Source organism: Protopterus annectens, chromosome 2.part0, assembly GCF_019279795.1.
Source record: "Protopterus annectens isolate FY-2018-M chromosome 2.part0, PAN1.0, whole genome shotgun sequence".
In the NCBI taxonomy this organism is placed as follows: Eukaryota; Metazoa; Chordata; order Ceratodontiformes; family Protopteridae; genus Protopterus; species Protopterus annectens.
The window spans coordinates 1,428,295,581-1,428,316,929 of NC_056728.1; the positions used below are offsets into that span (position 1 = coordinate 1,428,295,581).

The 21,349-nt window shown below is 39.9% G+C and overlaps 1 protein-coding gene across 2 annotated transcripts in view; it reads right to left on the minus strand.

Moving 5' to 3' along the window:
* Positions 1-21,349, minus strand: part of USP53 (ubiquitin specific peptidase 53) — a 1,362,943-nt gene that overhangs the window by 756,229 nt on the left and 585,365 nt on the right. For both annotated transcript variants that reach the window (XM_044061652.1, XM_044061653.1), the window contains exon 3: positions 18,093-18,185. In XM_044061652.1, the coding sequence (XP_043917587.1) occupies positions 18,093-18,185 (93 nt within the window). The remainder of the gene's footprint in view (positions 1-18,092; positions 18,186-21,349) is intronic.

Below are 21,349 nucleotides of genomic sequence, written 5' to 3' on the forward strand. Positions count from 1 at the left end.
TAATTATACATCTCAGTGTAGTTAAGTTATTTATTGTGATAGTGTTTGAAAGGTATCTATGTACTCTTTCAATCCCAAATGAAAATGACTCTGACAAGTTCAGAATTTGTGGTAACCAAGTATTCAGAAAATGAAACCTACTGTAACCTTCCTTCTCGGGCAGACTACATTTCCTTATATTGTTTATTCTAGACCTGCTTTCAATATCCAAAAGAAAAGTGTTTTGCTTCAGCAAGAACTCGCCTCTCATTTTCCATCAGTCTATCTACACGTGTCAGAGTTTCTTCCATGGATGTGACTTGATCTCTGTGTTTCTTGATTAATTCACTTAATAAATCAATTTGCTTCTTATTTTATTGGTTTATAGTATCTATTTTGCTCTCCAATTTGTCTATTTTAAGTGAGATTGCTTGTACACTCGATACCAGAGACTGCAGTTCTTTATGCATCCCATTTTCATGTGAGGAATCGTTAAGTTGACTCATGGCTGCATCTGACCAACTAAACTTCTGACAGGAAAAAATCAACAAAAAGTCCTCCAAAACTGATTTTTCAAAAGGATTTTCTTTACACCTTACTTATTTTTATAAAAAATGTGTTTTGAAGATAGTTTCTTTAGTTTAAAGACTAATAATCCTGTCAGAAAAACTTGAGGCAGAGCAAAATTCTTATGCTGTTAACTGCTTGGCTCAGCCACACCAACAACTATTTTACCTTTTTATGGTTATATGAATAAAGGAAGCTTTTAGTTCCAGAGGACTGACTACAGTGTCCTGAAGTCAGTGGACTTGCATGGTCACATCTGACAGCCTTACATACAGTGAACTCGTGTAAATACAAACACACAAGTACCTTCTCTCTCACTTTCATTATATCAAAGAAACTAACTTACACAACTAAAAGAACAAAAAAGTTTCACTGGCAAAAAATATCCAATTTCTGACTGTGTCTTTCATGATCTTATGCAAGATGCTGGGGAGCAGAGGAAGAAGAGGATAGACATACAGGAGCATTCACTTCCAAGAAAAGGACATGGTGTCCACCTTCCAAGTCAGAGTTCTTGGGGCTCTGGGACAGAATCGAGGAAGTTTGTCTGTTCATAGGGGAGGTAAAAAGATCCACATAATGAGTACCCCACTGATGTACAATGTCCAGAAACATGTCCTTGTGAAGCATCCATTTGTGAGGGTGCATCTTGGATCTGTTCGGACAGTCTGCCACAAGGTTGTGCTCTGAATGGATGTAAACCACCTGAAGGGTCATCTGATGGTAGATAGTAAAATCCCAGGTCTGAAGAGCCAGTCTGCAGAGAAAAGACTTTTTGCTCCCTTGTTTTGATGTACCACAAGACTGTGGTATTGTCTATAAAAACGTTTAGAGGGCCTGGAGCTCAACAAGAATGAAAGGCCTGTAGAGCAAGAATGAGGTCTCTCATCTCTTTGATGTTGATGTGGTCTGACATCTGATGAAGGGACAAGAGACCATGAACTCTCAGACTGTTGGAGGAGGCTCCCCATCCCTGATCTGAAGCATCTGTGAAAAACTCGAGTAGGTGTTAGAGTCTGAAAAGACAGACTTGGATTAAAGGAGATCTTCTGAATCCACCAATGAAACTTGAGTTTGAGATAGGGCAACAGAGGAGCTGGAAACGCTATAGGGGCAATGATGGAGCCAAACAGCCATGAAATACCACTGAAGTTTTATCATATAAAGTTTGGCAAAGAGGGCCATGGGGATGGTGCATGCCATGAACCCCAAGGCACTGATAAATGTTGCACTGGGTATGGTCGAGTTTAGCACCCAAGTAGAACAGGCACTTCTTGTGCTGATCTTTATGTGGAATCTGCCTCCCACATTGATATTTTCCCTTCCTAGGTGATATGACCTCCCAGTAAACAAAAAGAAAAGATGGCAAACCAACAGGGCACTTACCTGTAAATGGCTCATTAGAAACCAGCTCAGTGAAAGGCATTCAACCATGGCATACAGGCTGTTGGCAAGGAAGTTCTGAGTACTGAGGGTGTTAATGTTATCTGTCTGCCCTCGGCCTACACTGGGAGCATATGTCTGATGCATGACAATGGAAGGATGTAAAAGCTTTAGTTTACTGGCTGGACATTGGATTATCCTTGATGGGAGATCCAACATGTGATGAACACTAACAGTGATGAGGAAGGACATCAATATGCTTGTGGCTGCAAAATGCTACAGATGAGTGAAGCTGAGAATGAGTAACAGAGCCTATATAGTAAGATTGGTGAAGCAGTGCTAGGCTTAACAAAAGGGGTTTTGCAGTCCAACACTTTTGCTTTCTGCCTAATGACTAAAGCCTATAGTATCCCAAGTACACAAAAATGAAAGAAAAATCCACCCAATTCAGGCCTGCTGCTAAACCAAGAACAAAATCACTGGCCATTCTGGAAGACAGAAAGATGAAGCCCCTCCCAAGTTATGTGAGATTCTCTATCAAAGACACTTATGATTTTGTGGACAAATTGAAGGCTTGTAAAATGAATGAGTGGACATTAAACAGGAAACTGTTGGAATTAATTTTACAGAATAATTATTTTTAACAGAAGTTCTACCAGAAAATTTCCGTAATGGCCATGGTAGAAGTGATGAGCCCCAGTCCTGACTGAATGAAAATAACTTACTGTTTTATCTCTGAACAATACACAATAGGCTTTTTTGTTTTGTTTTACTGATGATCTATTTGTGTTGTAAACAGTGCGAATAGGTTTGTAGAGTTGCTAGAATATCTTAACAGGACAAAATTATATTTTTAAGACTTAGTGCACACTATCTGCACAATTTTTAGAAACAGAAAGAAAACAAGAGACAATTCTAAACAAAAGTATACAGAAAAGCAGTGTGCAATACTGTTTTGGTACACCACACCATATTGCACACACAAAACTGTTGGAAATAAATGTGTTGAAAAGTCAAGCAGCAAGAATTTCTAAGTTGACAAGAAGATGGAATTTTGAGCGTAAAGAATGTGAATTGAAAGAGAAGTTTAATGAAATGGAGTATCAGGCATGCTATATGGATGAGATTATTCAAACATTGAAAGAGGAACACTAGGTACAAACCTGAGGTACAGGGCATTACTCTAATAAGGCAAGCAGAAGATGTTTATAGATAGATAAAGAACAGGTCCATAGATATGGGGATCTGGTTTAGTGTGGATGACTACTCTGTTAAGTGGACAGACAGAAAGGGAAACCACTTGAGGATAAGCCATTTTTTTTAAATAATGCCAGGAATGCCAGTTTAAAAAGTATCTTAGAAGAGGGCAGTAAACAACAACAAATACTATATATATATATATATATATATATATATATATATATATATGTATGTATATATACACACATATATATATATATATATATATATATATCTCACCCTCTGGGCTTTGTATATATAAACTGCAGATTGTAAGGTCAAGAGCCTTTTGCTCCTGAAATGAAAAGACTGGAAAACATGGGGCTAGGGAGTAATTTACATACAACAAAAAATGTGATGTAAGTAGCTAAATGTAATTCTTGCACAACTTTTTATGCAAGAAGAATGGACAGAAAACTGCAACAAAGGAAACAAGATCATGTTTAAGCTAATAGATGAAAAGATAATTATAATCTCTTGTACAGACATTATGCACAGTGGTTAAACATTAGAAAGTGTCTTTTTTATGTACTTGAGCAGGTGAATTACCAAAATTAGTTGGGAGATATTGAGTTTTTATCTGACAAAACAGAGCTATTCTGGCATCTGGAGCTGACTGCCAATATTCCACTGAAATGGTCAAAGGAAGATATTCTGTATTCTGCATAATAAAAAAACAATTTATTTTTTGCACTGTTTCATTTTGTTTTTAATGTTGATGTTTGGAAATGCACCATTGTTTTAAACAAAAAAGCTGTTCATATTTCCGTGTGTGTGTGTGTGTGTGTGTGTGTGTGTGTGTGTGTGTGTGTGTACATGAGCGCATATGGTTTTGTAGCAACTGTTCATTTCACCTTTGCTGGAGCACCTTGTGTGTGGAGTCTATATGTCAGCCCCACGGTCGAGTGACGTTAAAGACATGCAGGTAGGTGCATGCGTGAATGGGTGAGCCTTCTTTGAAGGTTGGGCATCAGGCTGGCAACTCTGCACCATAAAAATCCACTGCCAATCACTAGCGGATGGGAGTTCCACTGTGGCAACCCCTAACTGGGAAAAGCTGAAAGAGTGAGAACTATATAGAGTTGGAAAGAGAATATATGAGTAGTTGTATTTATTTAAATGTTAAGTGTGGTTGAACTATTCGGTAAATTAATGTCCAATGTATTGTGTGGATGAAAGCACTAACAAACTTCGCCATTTAAGAAATACTGGCAGATTGAGGACTGCTTTTTTGGATACACACACACACGCACAAAACCAAGATGATAGATATGCACAGGAAATCATAGGCTTGAAATTATGTTATGGGGAAAGGTATATCCGAAACAATCAAATTAAGCTTTCTGATATCTACCATGCTGTTGATGATTAAAGGTTTAGCAGCAGTCTCACTGCTGGAGAATTAGCATGGAAGGATGGGACAAAGCAACCTATGTACAGCTCTCTCATGCTTGAGGCAGATTATGGGGATTAAGCATTACAGCACCGCCCCATAACCTAGCGATAGAACACCATGGTAGAGAAAGTTGTGCTTCTTTGTTGACATCTGGGTGCACAAAGAGATAAAATGTCCACAAAAGAATATGCAGTGGTAGGTAGGCCTTCCTGCTTAACCCACTGCATTATCAGTACAACAGCAAAGAACATGGGATAGGTAAACCCAACCTCCTGGTCAGATGGTGGAAGATACTTATCCCACACTAGCACTGTGCTGATTATGATGCATGATTTTGTGCAGACAGCAAGTACACATTGAGATAGGGCTACAGAAATGAAAGACAGACCTGGTGTTGATTTGGGGAAGCATAGCAGAAAAAGTAGACAAAGGTTTCATATAAATTAGATACAAATGTTTCCTTTATCAAGGCAGATTAAATAAAGAAAAATCGTAACAAGGTAATTCTATTTGTTAGCCAAAACTCAGGCCAGAACAGCAAGGTAAATCCAATGCATTTAAACAGGAAAAGGTGTAATCAATCAACCAACACATTTTTGTGAGGTAGAAGAAAATGGAAGTACCCAAAGAAACACCATACAGGTAAACACTAAGCATGCAAACTCCACAAATAAGTGCCCAAAGTGGTCAGGAATGAACCCAGGTCCCTGAATCTATGAGGCAGTGATTGTGAACACTTTCCTTGCACTACATGAAATTCCTTCCTTCCTTGTGAAAACTACACACTAAAGAGTAAGTGTAACCTTAACACACTGTAAAATACAGTGATCATTTGACTATGTCATACAGTTTCTCAATTACATTTAAAATAATTACAATGAGTACTACACATTAAATTATGAACTACCATTATTATTGGAAAACAGCTCTATTAGTAATGTACATGTGTACAGACTAAACATTTAACAAATGCTAATTAAAATTAAGCTTGCAACTAGCTAAATACCTAAATGGCACACACTGATCTCACAGACAGGATCTTCATTTATTACTGTGACTAGTGTAAAGATGGCTGAACATCACAGCAGAGATGGAGACATACATATTTTGGATTTTTCCATTTCTGTTTGTGGCAAACATTAGAATAATTTTTGTAAAATATATTTTGAGGTATTTAATGAATCAATGTGCACTGATGGTCGTGACATAAGGGAGAAATCTGGAATGCTCAGGGTAAACTAGAAGACCACTTGCATTTAAAAGCAACGCAGAACCAAGTACAAGTTGCCAAAGCTAATGACATGTCTACCCTACCTTCTTTTCATACTGCATCTTGGTATGCCTAATAAACAATGCACATTTTACTGTGACTACATGCATTTTTAAATATTTGCATTAAAACAGCAGATAAACATATGCACTGCTTTTCATCAAAGCAACTTGAACTTTTAAATGCTAGCAAATGTACTTTTTTTATTTAAGCACAGTTTACATTTATGGCAGAAATCACATGCACAGACACTGACAGTCTCTATTTACAGACATTAATGCCTGTTAGCGGATAGCAATACACCCGCCATGATGACAGATGTGGCACTGGCTCAGCCTACATCCTCTAAATGATTCCTGCTGCATTTTCATCAGCAAAGCATTCAAACATTTTGACGTACCTACCACCATACATCCTTATCAGCAGTGTGATTTGCTAAGCAGCACATCAGTCAGCATTTTACTTACTCGACAAAGAGTAACAGGACAGATGCAGGTTGGGGGCTGCATAAAACTCAACCGCAGCACAGCAAATGTGTATGCACAACAGAACCATCTGCTGTTGAATTATGTGTAGCTTCTGCATCAGCAAATTGTTACAGCATTATGAAACGTAAAGCCTTGGACTTTGATGTAGCTGTACTTCTGTGTACTTTCATTGACAGGTTTAGACTGTGTAAATGATTTTATGCAGGATTACCCATAAGAGGTCACTGGATGGGAAAGTCTGGCTCACTGTTACAGTCATGCTATAAGCATACAAAGGGAATTAAAAATTGTTTAAAAGTCATTCACGCTTAGGCAGGTAATTTCTAAAGATATGGAGAAGTAGGAGCAGGCTTGAGCTTCCCTTCCTCTTCCCCAATTTTGTTCTCTCTCTTTTTTTTATCTTGTAAACCAAACAAGTGAAGACTGTGGCATCACTTAAAAATGCATTTGTTACGGAGGTAAGTGGCGAGCCTTCATGTGAACCTTTTTCAACCACAATCTGGGCACAAGATTGTTAACATGTATATACACAGTATGCACAGTTTAAAATAGCAAATTCAATAAGTATATACATTACAGGGATACCATCAACACCAAGAACAGATACAGACGTGAAAAGGATATGCAAACATTACATAAGCAAACAAACAAAAAAAAGAATGGGCTAAACCCCAAGGCCCTGCAGCTGTGAGGGATAAACCTCAACCACTGCATAATCAAGCCAGCTAGAGAAGAATAAAGACTCAATTACAGTAAACCAGTCACACAGAACAGTTATAAACAGTTTGACTCTGATTCCAAAGTGGTGGCCAAGTTTTGTAGCTCACTACAGTTATTCTCACAGCTAATGATTATATTAAAAAGTGGAAGGAAACAGTGATGCACAGAGCTAGCAAAATAAATGTGATTCATAAAGATACACACATGCTTTTAAAACATCTTTAGGACTTCTACTTTGAAGATGATGTTTCCGTCGGTACACCTATTTGAAACTGAGCCAAAGGAGGAGGCCCAGAAATTGAAACTTTATAAAACTATAAAAAGAAGAATGTTCCCTTAAAAGAGAGAGAGAGAGAGAGAGAGAGAATGGAGGAGGAGGAAGTATACACTGTTCTACATGCTTAGGCTTTATTTCTTTTGTACTATTTTAATTTAAGAGGCAAATCACTGGCTAGAGAAGTCCCCAGTGCCTGCATGTTGGCATTTTATTGCAATGGCACTGCCTGCAGCCAAGCATGCCCCAAATAAAGATAGTGCCAATCCTGCTGCTCTAAAAGATGCATTCAAATGAGTAAAACACAGCCATACTAGTGTTGAACTAAGTAGTGAATCACAAGGAAGATAATCAATACTTGTGGTCTTCTGGAACTTTCTTTAAAGTGTAATGTACTTGAACAATGGTATTATTTTGCAACTGCTACATCAAGCAGTATCGATCAAGAGCCATTTCAGATGTCTATAAGAGACATAAAACCATTTTCACAACTTATCCAGCAGCCTAGATTCCCCATATTATTAAACATCCTGAATTTGAAAATGGGGCTGAAGGACATTTTTTGGTCAGTTATGACATTTGGCCACAACTGATAACAGTCTTCAGGTTTCCAGCACCTTCTGCCTGTCTCTTATAGTGTTGTACCCTGGGAAACCAAACATGTATTCATTTACTGGTATTAAGTCATTATACAGTTCAAATACTAGTAGAGTCCATGATGGAAAGTAAATTCCTCCTTTGAAAAGCACCTTGATATCGTTCTTTTTATGTTTTGATTTGTGCCTGGGATGAGGATTCTTTGTGGCACTCAACAGTCTTCTTAACCAACAAACAAAATGTCAGCAAGGAGAAATCTCAAAATTCTTGAAATCTGAATCCTCTGGCTACAACCTAATAATACTAGTAATTGCTGCCCAACAAACAGTACACCTATAGTTAAGCAGGAGTTTCAAAGGGGAACATATCCTTTTATTTTTCCTGGGCAGCAGAGATATAGTAGTTAAGTAGCTTCAAGGACACCTTCAAAAGGATTCCTGGTATGGTTCACCATCTGACCTCTGCATGTCCATGATACAGTTCCTCTGAACCTGCCCAAGCTCAGTACCTGTTGCTCTGGCACAGAAGTAGCACTCTTATTTATTTATTTTATTTTACATTTGTTCACCGGGAGTGTCAGACTGAGCTCAAGCCCTTTTTCAGCGGAGGTCCGGGGAGTAAAGCGCCAAATGTACACAACATTAAAATAACAATAGAGATATTCAAGAAGTTAGAAATCTCATACAGTACTATAAATTATACAATACTATAAACGAAAGGATGATAACAATTAAAGCATTAGGAAGTAAAATGTAGTTTAAAAAGTTTTCTAATCTAAAAATAATAAGCAGAGTATAGCAAAAGTTTAGGACGTTACATACAAAGAATAAGATGCAAGTTGTTCATGCTAAGTATTATGTATTAGTTAAACAGTACTATGTAGGTTGGTTGTGGTCAGGGAGGGTGCAAACAGTGGCAGGTCCAGTGTTATTTCAAGTAGTCTTTGGTGGCTAACTTAAATTGTTTGGAGTGTGTTAGGTTCCTTATTTCTAGTGGGAGTTTGCTCCATGCAATAGAGGTGGTAGCTGTATAAGTTGCACCCTGTCTTAGATTTAGGTTTGTAAACATTTAGTAGGTCTTGGGTTGCGCTTCGGAGATGTCTGGTAGGGGAATAGTGATGAGGGATGACAGATCTGGGCTGATACAGAATGGAGTGTGATTTGACACTGAGACTGGAGAAACAGGTGAGGTAGTTCAAGCTAGTTCAGGTATTTTAGGGAGAGACAGTGGTAAGATTTGTATGTTTGTTGAGTTGCAAATATGGCTATCTTGTGATAGGTCGATTCTAGGTGATAGATCGATTCTAGTCTGGTAAGTAGGGAGGAGTTCAGATTTGTGAATATTTGGGAACAGTAAGTTAAGCAAGGTAGAAGGTAGGCATGAGTAAGAGTAATCCTAGCTTCAGCAGGGGGAATTTGTTATTCCTGTACAGGAGTCCTACCTTCTGGGTTTTTCTGATGCAATTTTAAATGTGAAAATCAAATTTTAGTTGATCATCAATGGTAATGACAAGTAGTTTTGTGCTACACTGATATTTCGGCTTTTCATTTTTTTTTTTTTACTTTGTTTTGTGTGTGTGTGTGTATGTGTGTGTGTGTGTGTGTGTGTGTGTGTGTGAGAGAGAACAAACGGACTCTAAAGAACACCATATTGTACTAGCAAATAACGTAGCATAATCAAAACAAGGAGCACCCACTCCCACCGGGATCCAACATGTTCCTAACCTGTTAGAGACCAGAACCAACAGATGCTGCATTAACAGGATGTAGTTACTAGACCGGTACAGACTGAATCTGGTCAGCTGCTTTTTGGTGTCCAGTATCTGTTACTTTGGTAACTGGCAGAAACATTTTGTAATTCTTCCAGACGTACGCTCGGATGCCTGATACCAGGCAACTGTGACTGCATTTAAATGCCTGTGATTTTCGCTAGAGATCACATTTATGACCATAGCTAGTGGTCAGTTTAGAAGAAAGAATGGTTATTAATTTGATCTCTGTTCAATCATTTCTACTTACAGTCAATACCCTTAAGAGCTCGGACCTTAAGGATGCTAATCCTTGTAAACCCATAGCCTTCCTGAGTCACTATTTATGTTTGAGTTCTCTTCTGTGATTCTGCAATTAATTTCTTGAAGAAATTTGACAGGATCTACATTTAGTGAGATAATAAAGCTCAAAGGTTAAAATCACTGTTCAGTTCCATTTAAAGTCTGTTTTGACGTGATGCTTTCACTGGGGAAAGTCACTTAATGCAGTGTCAATGCCAATTTGAGCTATTTATGCTAAATATGACTTCACATCACTGAAATACACTGAATGATGCACAAACTACCTTCACCAAGATAGCTTTGGAAAAGGAAACATGGCTCTACAAGTTTGCGTCTCTTCTGTTTTGCCAAAACTTTACATCTGAGCATGGACTATACCAGTAGGAAATGAATATATTACATGCATTTGCTGTTGAATATATGCTTTTCTAAATGCTATTACAAGTCAGACTAACATATGGAATAATTGGATGATACCAGGCATTCTTCAGCTTGTACAGCAGAACTGCTGATATTTGAAGAATCAGAGAAGAAACAGTGCTGCTGATGTGATCAAGGACCGTTTTACATAATTACTTTAGTATATACAAGCTGCATGGAATGGCAAATCATCGCAACATGATCACACATGCCTGTTAAGACAGATTACTTGAGAACTGCAGTTTAGACACACTTTTTTATAATACTATGTATTACTTGTTTAGCCATGTCAGAATAGGGTGTCTTTTGTTATCCAATATAAAATACTGCATACTGTGCTTTTAGAGAGATCCATGACAGAGTTTGTTTGCATGATATTGAAGGTACACTAATGTCAACATCTGTGAAATAACAGCTACTGCTGCTGAATTAAAATCTTCTGATTTTATGTTGTTTACCATTTTCAACACTGGTGCTGCGGCAGCGGTGTACTTTCACAGTAAGACGCTGTCCGTTCGGGATTTCAGCTAGAGCGCCTTCTGCGTGGAGACATGCGTGAATGGGCATACCTGAAGGTTGTGCATCAGGGCTGCAACTCGGCAGTAAAACAACTACCAATCATTAGTGGACCGGAGTTCCGCTGTGGGAGACCCCTAACCGAAAGCCGAAGACACAAACAAACAAAAAAAACATTTTCAACACTTCACACACAATCACCACTGATTAATGTACATCCCCATCAGAGGAAGGAAGACTAGTTCAGCTTTGTATTATAAACTGCAATGTGATTTACAAATGCATATTACAAGTTAAATAACTTCAACAAAGGTGACAACATGCTAGCTAGTCAAGAAACCTTCTCTATCTAAAATGTGCCTTCATGAACAGTCTTCCACTGCCCCATATAGATGGTCACAAGTCTAAAGTGATCACTTCCTCCACATAATGCATGTAGAAGTGCTTTTTTTTGTTCACAGAATACCCCAGGCATCTTGAAGCACTGCTATCACATGGCCGCAGATGATGATGAAGTTCGCCCTTTCTTGAGCCAGAATCAGGCAATCGTCCAAATAAGGATAAATCTGTATTCCTTTTAGCCTGAAGAAAGCTATCACTGGAGCCAGAACTTTCGTGAACACTCTGGGCAGTAGATAAATCAAAGGGCAATGCAGAGAACTGATAATGAGAAGTTCCAGCCGAAAACACAGATACTTCCTGCAACTTAGTCTGATAGGAACATGAAGGTAAGCCTCCTTGAGATCCAGAGTCACCATCCAGTGATCTTTGCCCAGCAGAGGTAAGCTGTTGTAACGCCAACATTTTGAACTTGGGAATGCCCAGATAAGTGTTGAGGATAGATAAATCCAAATTGGTCTCCACGTGTTCCCCTTCTTTGGTACTCAGGAACAGGCGAGGAATAAAATCCTGGGCCCACTTCTGGCAGAGGGACCGGCTGTATCGCCCCTATTGGAAGTACCAGAGTAGTCTGTTTGTGAACCGCTATTCTTGGTTGAGGAGGAGCGTCTGGCATGCCTTTGAAAGGAGGCAAGGTATGGAAATAAAACCTGTAACCTTTGTGTATGATATCAATACCCATCTGTCTTGGGTAATTAAACTCCAATTTTCCTAGAAAAGTGCCAACCTTCCTCCCAAAGGTGCTGCCAGACGAGAAGGCTCTGGCAGCTGAAAAGGTAGCTCATTGGGCCTGTTTACCAAAGGACTGACCCCTGCCCTCACCCGAAGACTGTGCAGGTGAACTCCCTCTTCTAGGCCTGAAGAGCCCTGAGCTCTGCCCCTACCACGTCTAGATCTACCCCTAGACTGGGAATCATAAGAAGGATACGTCCACCCCTTGGTAGGCCAATTCCTACTAAATTTCGGAGGTTGAACCTGCAAAAAATCTTTAACAGTCTGCATAGACTTAGCCTTGTCTTCCATTTTCTTTAAGACTGCCTCCACAGGAGAACCAAACAACACATCAGACTGTAAAGGAGCATCTAAAATCCTTGTCTTAACATGGTCAGATAAATTCTGATCCCTCAGCCAGGCGTGCCTGCGAAGAACTGACAGTGGCAGCCACCCTAGACGAGGCCTGTACAGCATCAAAACCACATTGCAAAGAATGCTTACCCACCTATTCAGAAACATGTACCAAATCCTGTAATTCCTTACACTCAATACCTTCCGCCAGAGCATCTACCTTAGACTTCAATTGAGAAAGTAGATAATTTTGGTATTTCAACATGTGAAACTGGCAATTCAAAGCCCTCATAGCTAAGGTGGAAGAAGTATAGACTTTCTTTCCCCATCTATCCAAAGCCCTGGCCTCTTTATCTGGAGGAACCGGATTTTTTTTACAACAGAAGCCTTGACACCCTTAGGCCCTTGACTAACAGTTTCTGGGTCCGCCCTAGGACTCTTAAAAGATATTTATGAGCTTCAGGCACCCTGTAATACCTATCTGGTTTAACAGGAGCAGGAGGCAAAGAATCAGGATTAAGAGCAGCCTCTGCAAACACATCTTCCACAACATCCAGAACAGGAGGTATAGCCAAAGGCCTATGCTGGGGTAAAAACAACAATTCCCTAAGCCTTTTCCTGGAATCAGAGAAGTCCTGACCTTCCCACTTAAAATGTTCCCTCATGGAATGAAGAGTCTCTGAAAAAGAAAAATCCTCTGGAGGAGAAGCAGAAGGAGTAGAATCATCCACATCAGAATCAGAATAAGGAGAATACTCCTGCAAGTCTTCAGCCGAAGACTCTGAAACATCCGAAGCCTGCTCAAAACTCCCCAACTCTGGTTCCACCCTAGGCCTCTTATCAGGAAAGGGCAAAGAACCTCTAATTAAAGTAATTAAATCTTCTGCCATTTTAAGCATGTGCTTCTTGGGCACAGATCCTGATGAACTAGGAGTGACACCAACAGAAGCTAAACCTGGCCTGCCTCTGGGAGAAGCCTTGGAAACAGAAGGAGAGGGCCTAACCACCCTAGGAAGGGAGGGTACAGTAACCTGAGAAGCCCCTTCAGCCTGACCTGCCTCCTGAGAGGCCACATCCTGCAATAACAAAGTCTCCCCCTGGGACTCCAGAGAAACCTCCAGCGGAACCACCGGTTCCACCGACACCTCCAAAGAACCGGCGTCCGGTACGGACGACTCTTCTTGTCTGGGCTTAGCTGCTTTGTCTTTACGCTTCTTCGTAGAAGCGGGCGTCGGAGCATCCGACGGCATGTTATAATTGCACCGCTTCCGAAGACTAACCTGGCACAATCTAACCTTCGGCAATAGTGCGCTTATTAAACCTAGCACAAAAGCGACACCCAACAACGTCGTGCTCAGGCCCCAAACAAGGAATACACAAAGAATGATAATCTCTATGCGGTATCTGTTTCCCACAAGAAATACAGTTATTCACTTTTTCTGACATCCGGTAAACCACTGAGGCAAGAAAACTAAAATATTCCCCAACGGGTACTTAGCCAACTTTGACTCGGTCTGAAACTCCGAATTCGAAAAATTTCCAGAACATGACGGCACTTGCAATGCTGCTTCTGCATCGGACCATGCGGCAAAAAAGACTGAGGATATGACGTCGGTCATGCGCATTTGTACCCTGACTTCCTGATGTCAGTCTAATGCGCCTTGACCGTCGTCAATATACTTTGATATTCGGGCCGACCGAGGACAGCGGACTACCCAAGTGTAAGGACTGCAGCAATGTGAGATGAAGAACATCACAGCCATACCAGTGTTGAACTAAGTAGTGAATCACAAGGAAGATAATCAATACTTGTGGTCTTCTGGAACTTTCTTTAAAGTGTAATGTACTTGAACAATGGTATTATTTTGCAACTGCTACATCAAGCAGTATCGATCAAGAGCCATTTCAGATGTCTATAAGAGACATAAAACCATTTTCACAACTTATCCAGCAGCCTAGATTCCCCATATTATTAAACATCCTGAATTTGAAAATGGGGCTGAAGGACATTTTTTGGTCAGTTATGACATTTGGCCACAACTGTTAACAGTCTTCAGGTTTCCAGCACCTTCTGCCTGTCTCTTACAGTGTTGTACCCTGGGAAACCAAACATGTATTCATTTACTGGTATTAAGTCATTATACAGTTCAAATACTAGTAGAGTCCATGATGGAAAGAAAATTCCTCCTTTGAAAAGCACCTTGATATCGTTCTTTTTATGTTTTGATTTGTGCCTGGGATGAGGATTCTTTGTGGTACTCAACAGTCTTCTTAACCAACAAACAAAATGCCAGCAAGGAGAAATCTCAAAATTCTTGAAATCTGAATCCTCTGGCTACAACCTAATAATACTAGTAATTGCTGCCCAACAAACAGTACACCTATAGTTAAGCAGGAGTTTCAAAGGGGAACATATCCTTTTATTTTTCCTGGGCAGCAGAGATATAGTAGTTAAGTAGCTTCAAGGACACCTTCAAAAGGATTCCTGGTATGGTTCACCATCTGACCTCTGCATGTCCATGATACAGTTCCTCTGAACCTGCCCAGGCTCAGTACCTGTTGCTCTGGCACAGAAGTAGCACTCTATTTATTTATTTTATTTTACATTTGTTCACCGGGAGTGTCAGACTGAGCTCAAGCCCTTTTTCAGCGGAGGTCCGGGGAGTAAAGCTCCAAAATGTACACAACATTAAAATAACAATAGAGATATTCAAGAAGTTAGAAATCTCATACAGTACTTGCGAAATTATACAATACTATAAACGAAAGGATGATAACAATTAAAGCATTAGGAAGTAAAATGTAGTTTAAAAAGTTTTCTAATCTAAAAATAATAAGCAGAGTATAGCAAAAGTTTAGGAAGTTACATACAAAGAATAAGATGCAAGTTGTTCATGCTAAGTATTATGTATTAGTTAAACAGTACTATGTAGGTTGGTTGTGGTCAGGGAGGGTGCAAACAGTGGCAGGTCCAGTGTTATTTCAAGTAGTCTTTGGTGGCTAACTTAAATTGTTTGGAGTGTGTTAGGTTCCTTATTTCTAGTGGGAGTTTGCTCCATGCAATAGAGGGGTGGTAGCTGTATAAGTTGCACCCTGTCTTAGATTTAGGTTTGTAAACATTTAGTAGGTCTTGGGTTGCGCTTCGGTGATGTCTGGTAGGGGAATAGTGATGAGGGATGACAGATCTGGGCTGATACAGAATGGAGTGTATGATTTGACACTGAGACTGGAGAAACAGGTGAGGTAGTTCAAGCTAGTTCAGGTATTTTAGGGAGAGACAGTGGTAAGATTTGTATGTTTGTTGAGTTGCAAATATGGCTATCTTGTGATAGGTCGATTCTAGGTGATAGATCGATTCTAGTCTGGTAAGTAGGGAGGAGTTCAGATTTGTGAATATTTGGGAACAGTAAGTTAAGCAAGGTAGAAGGTAGGCATGAGTAAGAGTAATCCTAGCTTCAGCAGGGGGAATTTGTTATTCCTGTACAGGAGTCCTACCTTCTGGGTTTTTCTGATGCAATTTTAAATGTGAAAATCAAATTTTAGTTGATCATCAATGGTAATGACAAGTAGTTTTGTGCTACACTGATATTTCGGTTTCTTTTCATTTTTTTTTTTTTTTACTTTGTTTTGTGTGTGTGTGTGTGTGTGTGTGTGTGTGTGTGTGTGTGTGTGTGAGAGAGAACAAACGGACTCTAAAGAACACCATATTGTACTAGCAAATAACGTAGCATAATCAAAACAGGGAGCACCTACTCTCACTGGCATCCAACATGTTCCTAACCTGTAAGAGACCAGAACTAACAGATGCTGCATTACCAGGGATGTAGTTGCTAGACGGGTACAGACTGAATCTGGTCAGCTGCTTTTTTTGGTGTCCAGTATCTGTTACTTTGGTAACTGGCAGAAACATTTTGTAAATCTTCCAGACGTAATGCCTGATACCAGGCAACTGTGACTGCATTTTAAATGCCTGTGATTTTCGCTAGAGATCACATTTATGACCATAGCTAGTGGTCAGTTTAGAAGAAAGAATGGTTATTAATTTTGATCTCTGTTCAACTACTTACAGTCAATAATTCTTTAAGAGCTCGGACCTTAAGGATGCTAATCCTTGTAGTGTAACCCATAGCCTTCCTGAGTCACTATTTATGTTTGAGTTCTCTTCTGTGATTCTGCAATTAATTTCTTGAAGAAATTTGACAGGATCTACATTTAGTGAGATAATAAAGCTCAAAGGTTAAAATCACTGTTCAGTTCCATTTAAAGTCTGTTTTGACGTGATGCTTTCACTGGGGAGAGTCACTTAATGCAGTGTCAATACCAATTTGAGCTATTTATGCTAAATATGACTTCACATCACTGAAATACACTGAATGATGCACAAACTACCTTCACCAAGATAGCTTTGGAAAAGGAAACATGGCTCTACAAGTTTGCGTCTCTTCTGTTTTGCCAAAACTTTACATCTGAGCATGGACTATACCAGTAGGAAATGAATATATTACATGCATTTGCTCTTGAATATATGCTTTTCTAAATGCTATTACAAGTCAGACTAACATATGGAATAATTGGATGATACCAGGCATTCTTCAGCTTGTACAGCAGAACTGCTGATATTTGAAGAATCAGAGAAGAAACAGTGCTGCTGATGTGATCAAGGACCATTTTACATAATTACTTTAGTATATACAAGCTGCATGGAATGGCAAATCATCGCAACATGATTACACATGCCTGTTAAGACAGACTACTTGAGAACTGCACTTTAGACACACTTTTTTATAATACTATGTATTACTTGTTTAGCCATGTCAGAATAGGGTGTCTTTTGTTATCCAATATAAAATACTGCATACTGTGCTTTTAGAGAGATCCATGACAGAGTTTGTTTGCATGATATTGAAGGTACACTAATGTCAACATCTGTGAAATAACAGCTACTGCTGCTGAATAAAATCTTCTGATTTTATGTTGTTTACCATTTTCAACACTGGTGCTGCGGCAGCGTTGTCGCCTCACAGTAAGACGCTGTCCGGTTCGATTCTCAGCTAGAGCGTCTTCTGCGTGGAGACATGCGTGAATGGGCATACCTTCGTTGAAGGTTGTGCATCAGGGCTGGTAACTCGGCAGTAAAAATCAACTACCAATCATTAGTGGACCGGAGTTCCGCTGTGGCGACCCCTAACCGGGAAAAGCCGAAAGACACAAACAAACAAAAAAAACATTTTCAACACTTCACACACAACTCACCACTGATTAATGTACATCCCCATCAGAGGAAGGAAGACTGGTTCAGCTTTGTATTATAAACTGCAATGTGATTTACAAATGCATATTACAAGTTAAATAACTTCAACAAAGGTGACAACATGCTAGCTAGTCAAGCTAGGAAAACCTTCTCTATCTAAAATGTGCCTTCATGAACAGTCTTCCACTGCCCCATATAGATGGTCACAAGTCTAAAGTGATCACTTCCTCCACATACGTGCATGTAGAAGTGCAAGCTTTTTAATGCATTTAGAATTTCTGTTTTTAATTCATTGTTTGGATATGCCAAATAAAACGTAGAATATGCATTAAAATGAAACACTAAATTCAAATGACAGCTGAAATGTAACAGACTCATATCAGTTATGTGCAAACACCTTGTTTCTTATATGACTTCATAAGTAACAACCAGATAAACTGTTAATTGATAACATTAGAAGAAAAAAGCAAAACTTTACCTTTAATGCACAAAATATGCAAGCATCTCCCAAGCAAATGTGTCCAGGCAATTCCCTAAGGCTGCGTCTGAAAATATCTAGCTGCCACAATACCTGTAGAATAATATAAATGTAAAATCATTAAACTACTTAATCTGTAAATGAAATGAAAGCACTGCTTAGCATTGTCTCATACATGCAAAACCTGAATTGTTGGGCAGCTAAACAGGAGTATAGTTCAAAATTTTAAGTTTACAAACCACCATCAATTAAAATATAACCTAAAGAGTAAAAAACAATTGCACAGCTGGGATGAAGTTGTCACACCAGTACACAAAGAACAGAAATAGCTTTCTGAAATTCATAAATTTCAATGCCCTGGATCAACTTATCCACATCCCCACCAGAGGCAACAATATCCTAGATCTAATCATTACCAACATGAGTGACTGGTGTTCCACACCTGAAGTCAACGCCTCATTGGTCTGATCTGACCATAAGCTAATTACCCTAGCTATCCACATCCTGCCCCCACCCCCCATTAAGGAAACCACGGTAAAAATTTCTCCAAAGCCATCTTCATGCTTCTTAAGACAGAAGTGGCGAACATAATGATACCCATGCATATGGACAATACAGTTACAACTGCTGAATCCTACACAAATGCACTCTATAAGCACTTACATGAGTGCATGGATCGTGCTATCCCAAACAAAACCATGATGCTATCCTCCAAAAAAGGAAGCCAATCTGGTGGTCCCCTGCCATAAATAAACTCTACAACAGAAGGAAGAAACTGTTGCAAAAGAGAGTAAAATACCATGAGTGGAGGAGCTCCCTTGGTCAGCCTCAGTAAGAAGCTGTGACCCCTTATAAGCTAGCTATGAAAACAGTCTCTATTGATTCTAAGGCCAAAAACAAAGCATTATATACCTATGTCAAGAATCTTAATGGCAACACCCAGATCTGCTCTGAGTTACAACACAACAACACAAAAATTACAGAACCAACTGATATTGCCAACACCCTGGCAGATAGGCTCAGTGCTAACTTTACCTCCCCTCTCACCCCCTAAAGGGGCCATATCTATAGAGGAAGAATGCAGAGTCCCTGTAATCACATCTATGCAGGTAAAAGCTGCACTCTCTAAAACCAAAAACACAGCATCCATGGGACCGGACAACATCCCAGGCTGCGTTTTACACGAACTTCAGAATGAACTGGCCCCCCACCTAAGCACCATGTTCAATCATAGTCTCACATCAGGCCTTGTGCCCACTGGATGGCGCACAGCAACAGTTATCCCACTCCACAATGGTGGAGTCACCACGGATCCTGGGAACTATCACCCTATTAACCTGACAAGCCTGGTCTGCAAGGCCATGGACCGTATCATCATGGAACTCATTAACAAAGACATTGGTAACCTCCATACTCTGGACCCCACACAGTTCAGGTTTGTGAAAGGCAGATCATGCTTTCTGAACCTGATCGACTTCTTTGAGGCAGTCACCAAAGCTGTAGACAAGGGTAAGGTGGTTCACACAGCCTATCTTGACCTCGCCAAGGCTTTTGACACCATCCCACATTCTGGAATTATAGCTAAACTCACTAAAACTAGGTATAAATCCCTACATCACAAGATGGGATGCTAACTGGCTCACTGACAGAACCCACACTGTAAAAGTTGCAGACTCCAAAGCTGACTTCAAACCAGTGACAAGTGGAGTACCACAGGGTTCAGTCCTGGGACCTCTCCTGTTTGGTATCTACTTCTCTGAAGTACAGGCTAACACAGAAGACCTCTGGCTAATGAAGTCTGCAGATGACTGCAAACTAGGAGCCATAGTCGAGTCCCCAAATGATGTGGACATCCTACAGAAGGGCCTCACTGAGACAGATGCCTGGTGTCAAGAGGCATGGCCTCAAGCTCAATGCCAAAAAGTGCAATGTCATCCCCTTTGGTAAAAACTCTGTACCCATGAACTACCACATAAACATTAGTCTACTTAACGCCGAATGTGTGATGAGAGACCTTGGGACCCAGGTGGACAGTAGTCTCTCCTTTGATAATCACATTGCCATAGTAGTCAGGAAATCCTTGTGTGTGGCACACCTCATCACTAAAGGGTTCTTATCCAGGAAAGAAGAGGTCATTGTTCCCCTCTACTCGGCACTCATTAGACCCATTATAGAGTACAACGCACCTTTTGGAATGTACCTCACAAGACATCTGCAGCAGCTGGAAAGGCCACAGAAGTACCTCACAAAGAGGATTACTGGGCTCAAACAGACACCCTACACTGACCGTCTCAAAAAACTCCAACTTTACTCTGTAGCATATTGCCTACTCCGAGGAGATCTCTGCCTACATACAAAGCTATGTTAAACCCAGAGCTGTTGGACATGCTACACCTAAAGAAATCCCAATCCCTCCGCGCTACACTCTCTAAACCTTGTCACCACAATAAACAGGACATGCTGGGGGGACAGATTCCTATCCCAGAGACTTCCTATATTCTGGACAAGCTCTCTATCTATGTCAAGCAAAGTTCCTCATTAGCACTATTCAAGAAAAATCTTGATGAGTGGATGGGAAATAGGAAATACACCCCGATGATCACTTCTGTGGCTCTGCTCAACAGGGGCACAGGAAATTAACTTTCTTGGGTGGCGTAAGCCAGGGAACCCTGTTGGCTAGGCTCACTTAGGCCCTTGGGCTGATAACCTAGCACCTACCTACGAACCTAAAAACTGGGTGATAACAAACAAGGATAAGTAAAATAAACCAAAAAGCTTTTATTATAACTTAGTAAGCGCTTTTGAGATGTCCTTAATGCTTCATTGGACTTTTTTAAAAATATAACCTAGCAACTGTAGAATCCTCTTCATGCAAGATTTTCACATGACTAGGGTTACTACCCTCTTCATAAATGATAAATCCAACTCACCCACTACTTCAGACATGCTGACGTAATAACAGTGTAGTGTTCTGGTCCTTCATTTTAAAAGTTGAACAACTTACATAAGTGACCATCATCCAACTCGCTTAATAATAAATTACATTGAAAGGAAATTCATATTAGTACTTCAGAAAAATGTCAGAATATACCAAAATGTAACATCCTCTCACAGACAGACAATAACAGTGAAAGTGCTCATAGTCTCATTCATGTACCTACCACTTAGCAACAGAACCATCTTTCTTTCTAAATGCAGACAAGTAATCTGTAAATTACAAGGACAGAAGACTTAGACTCAACTGTAACACAAACTGC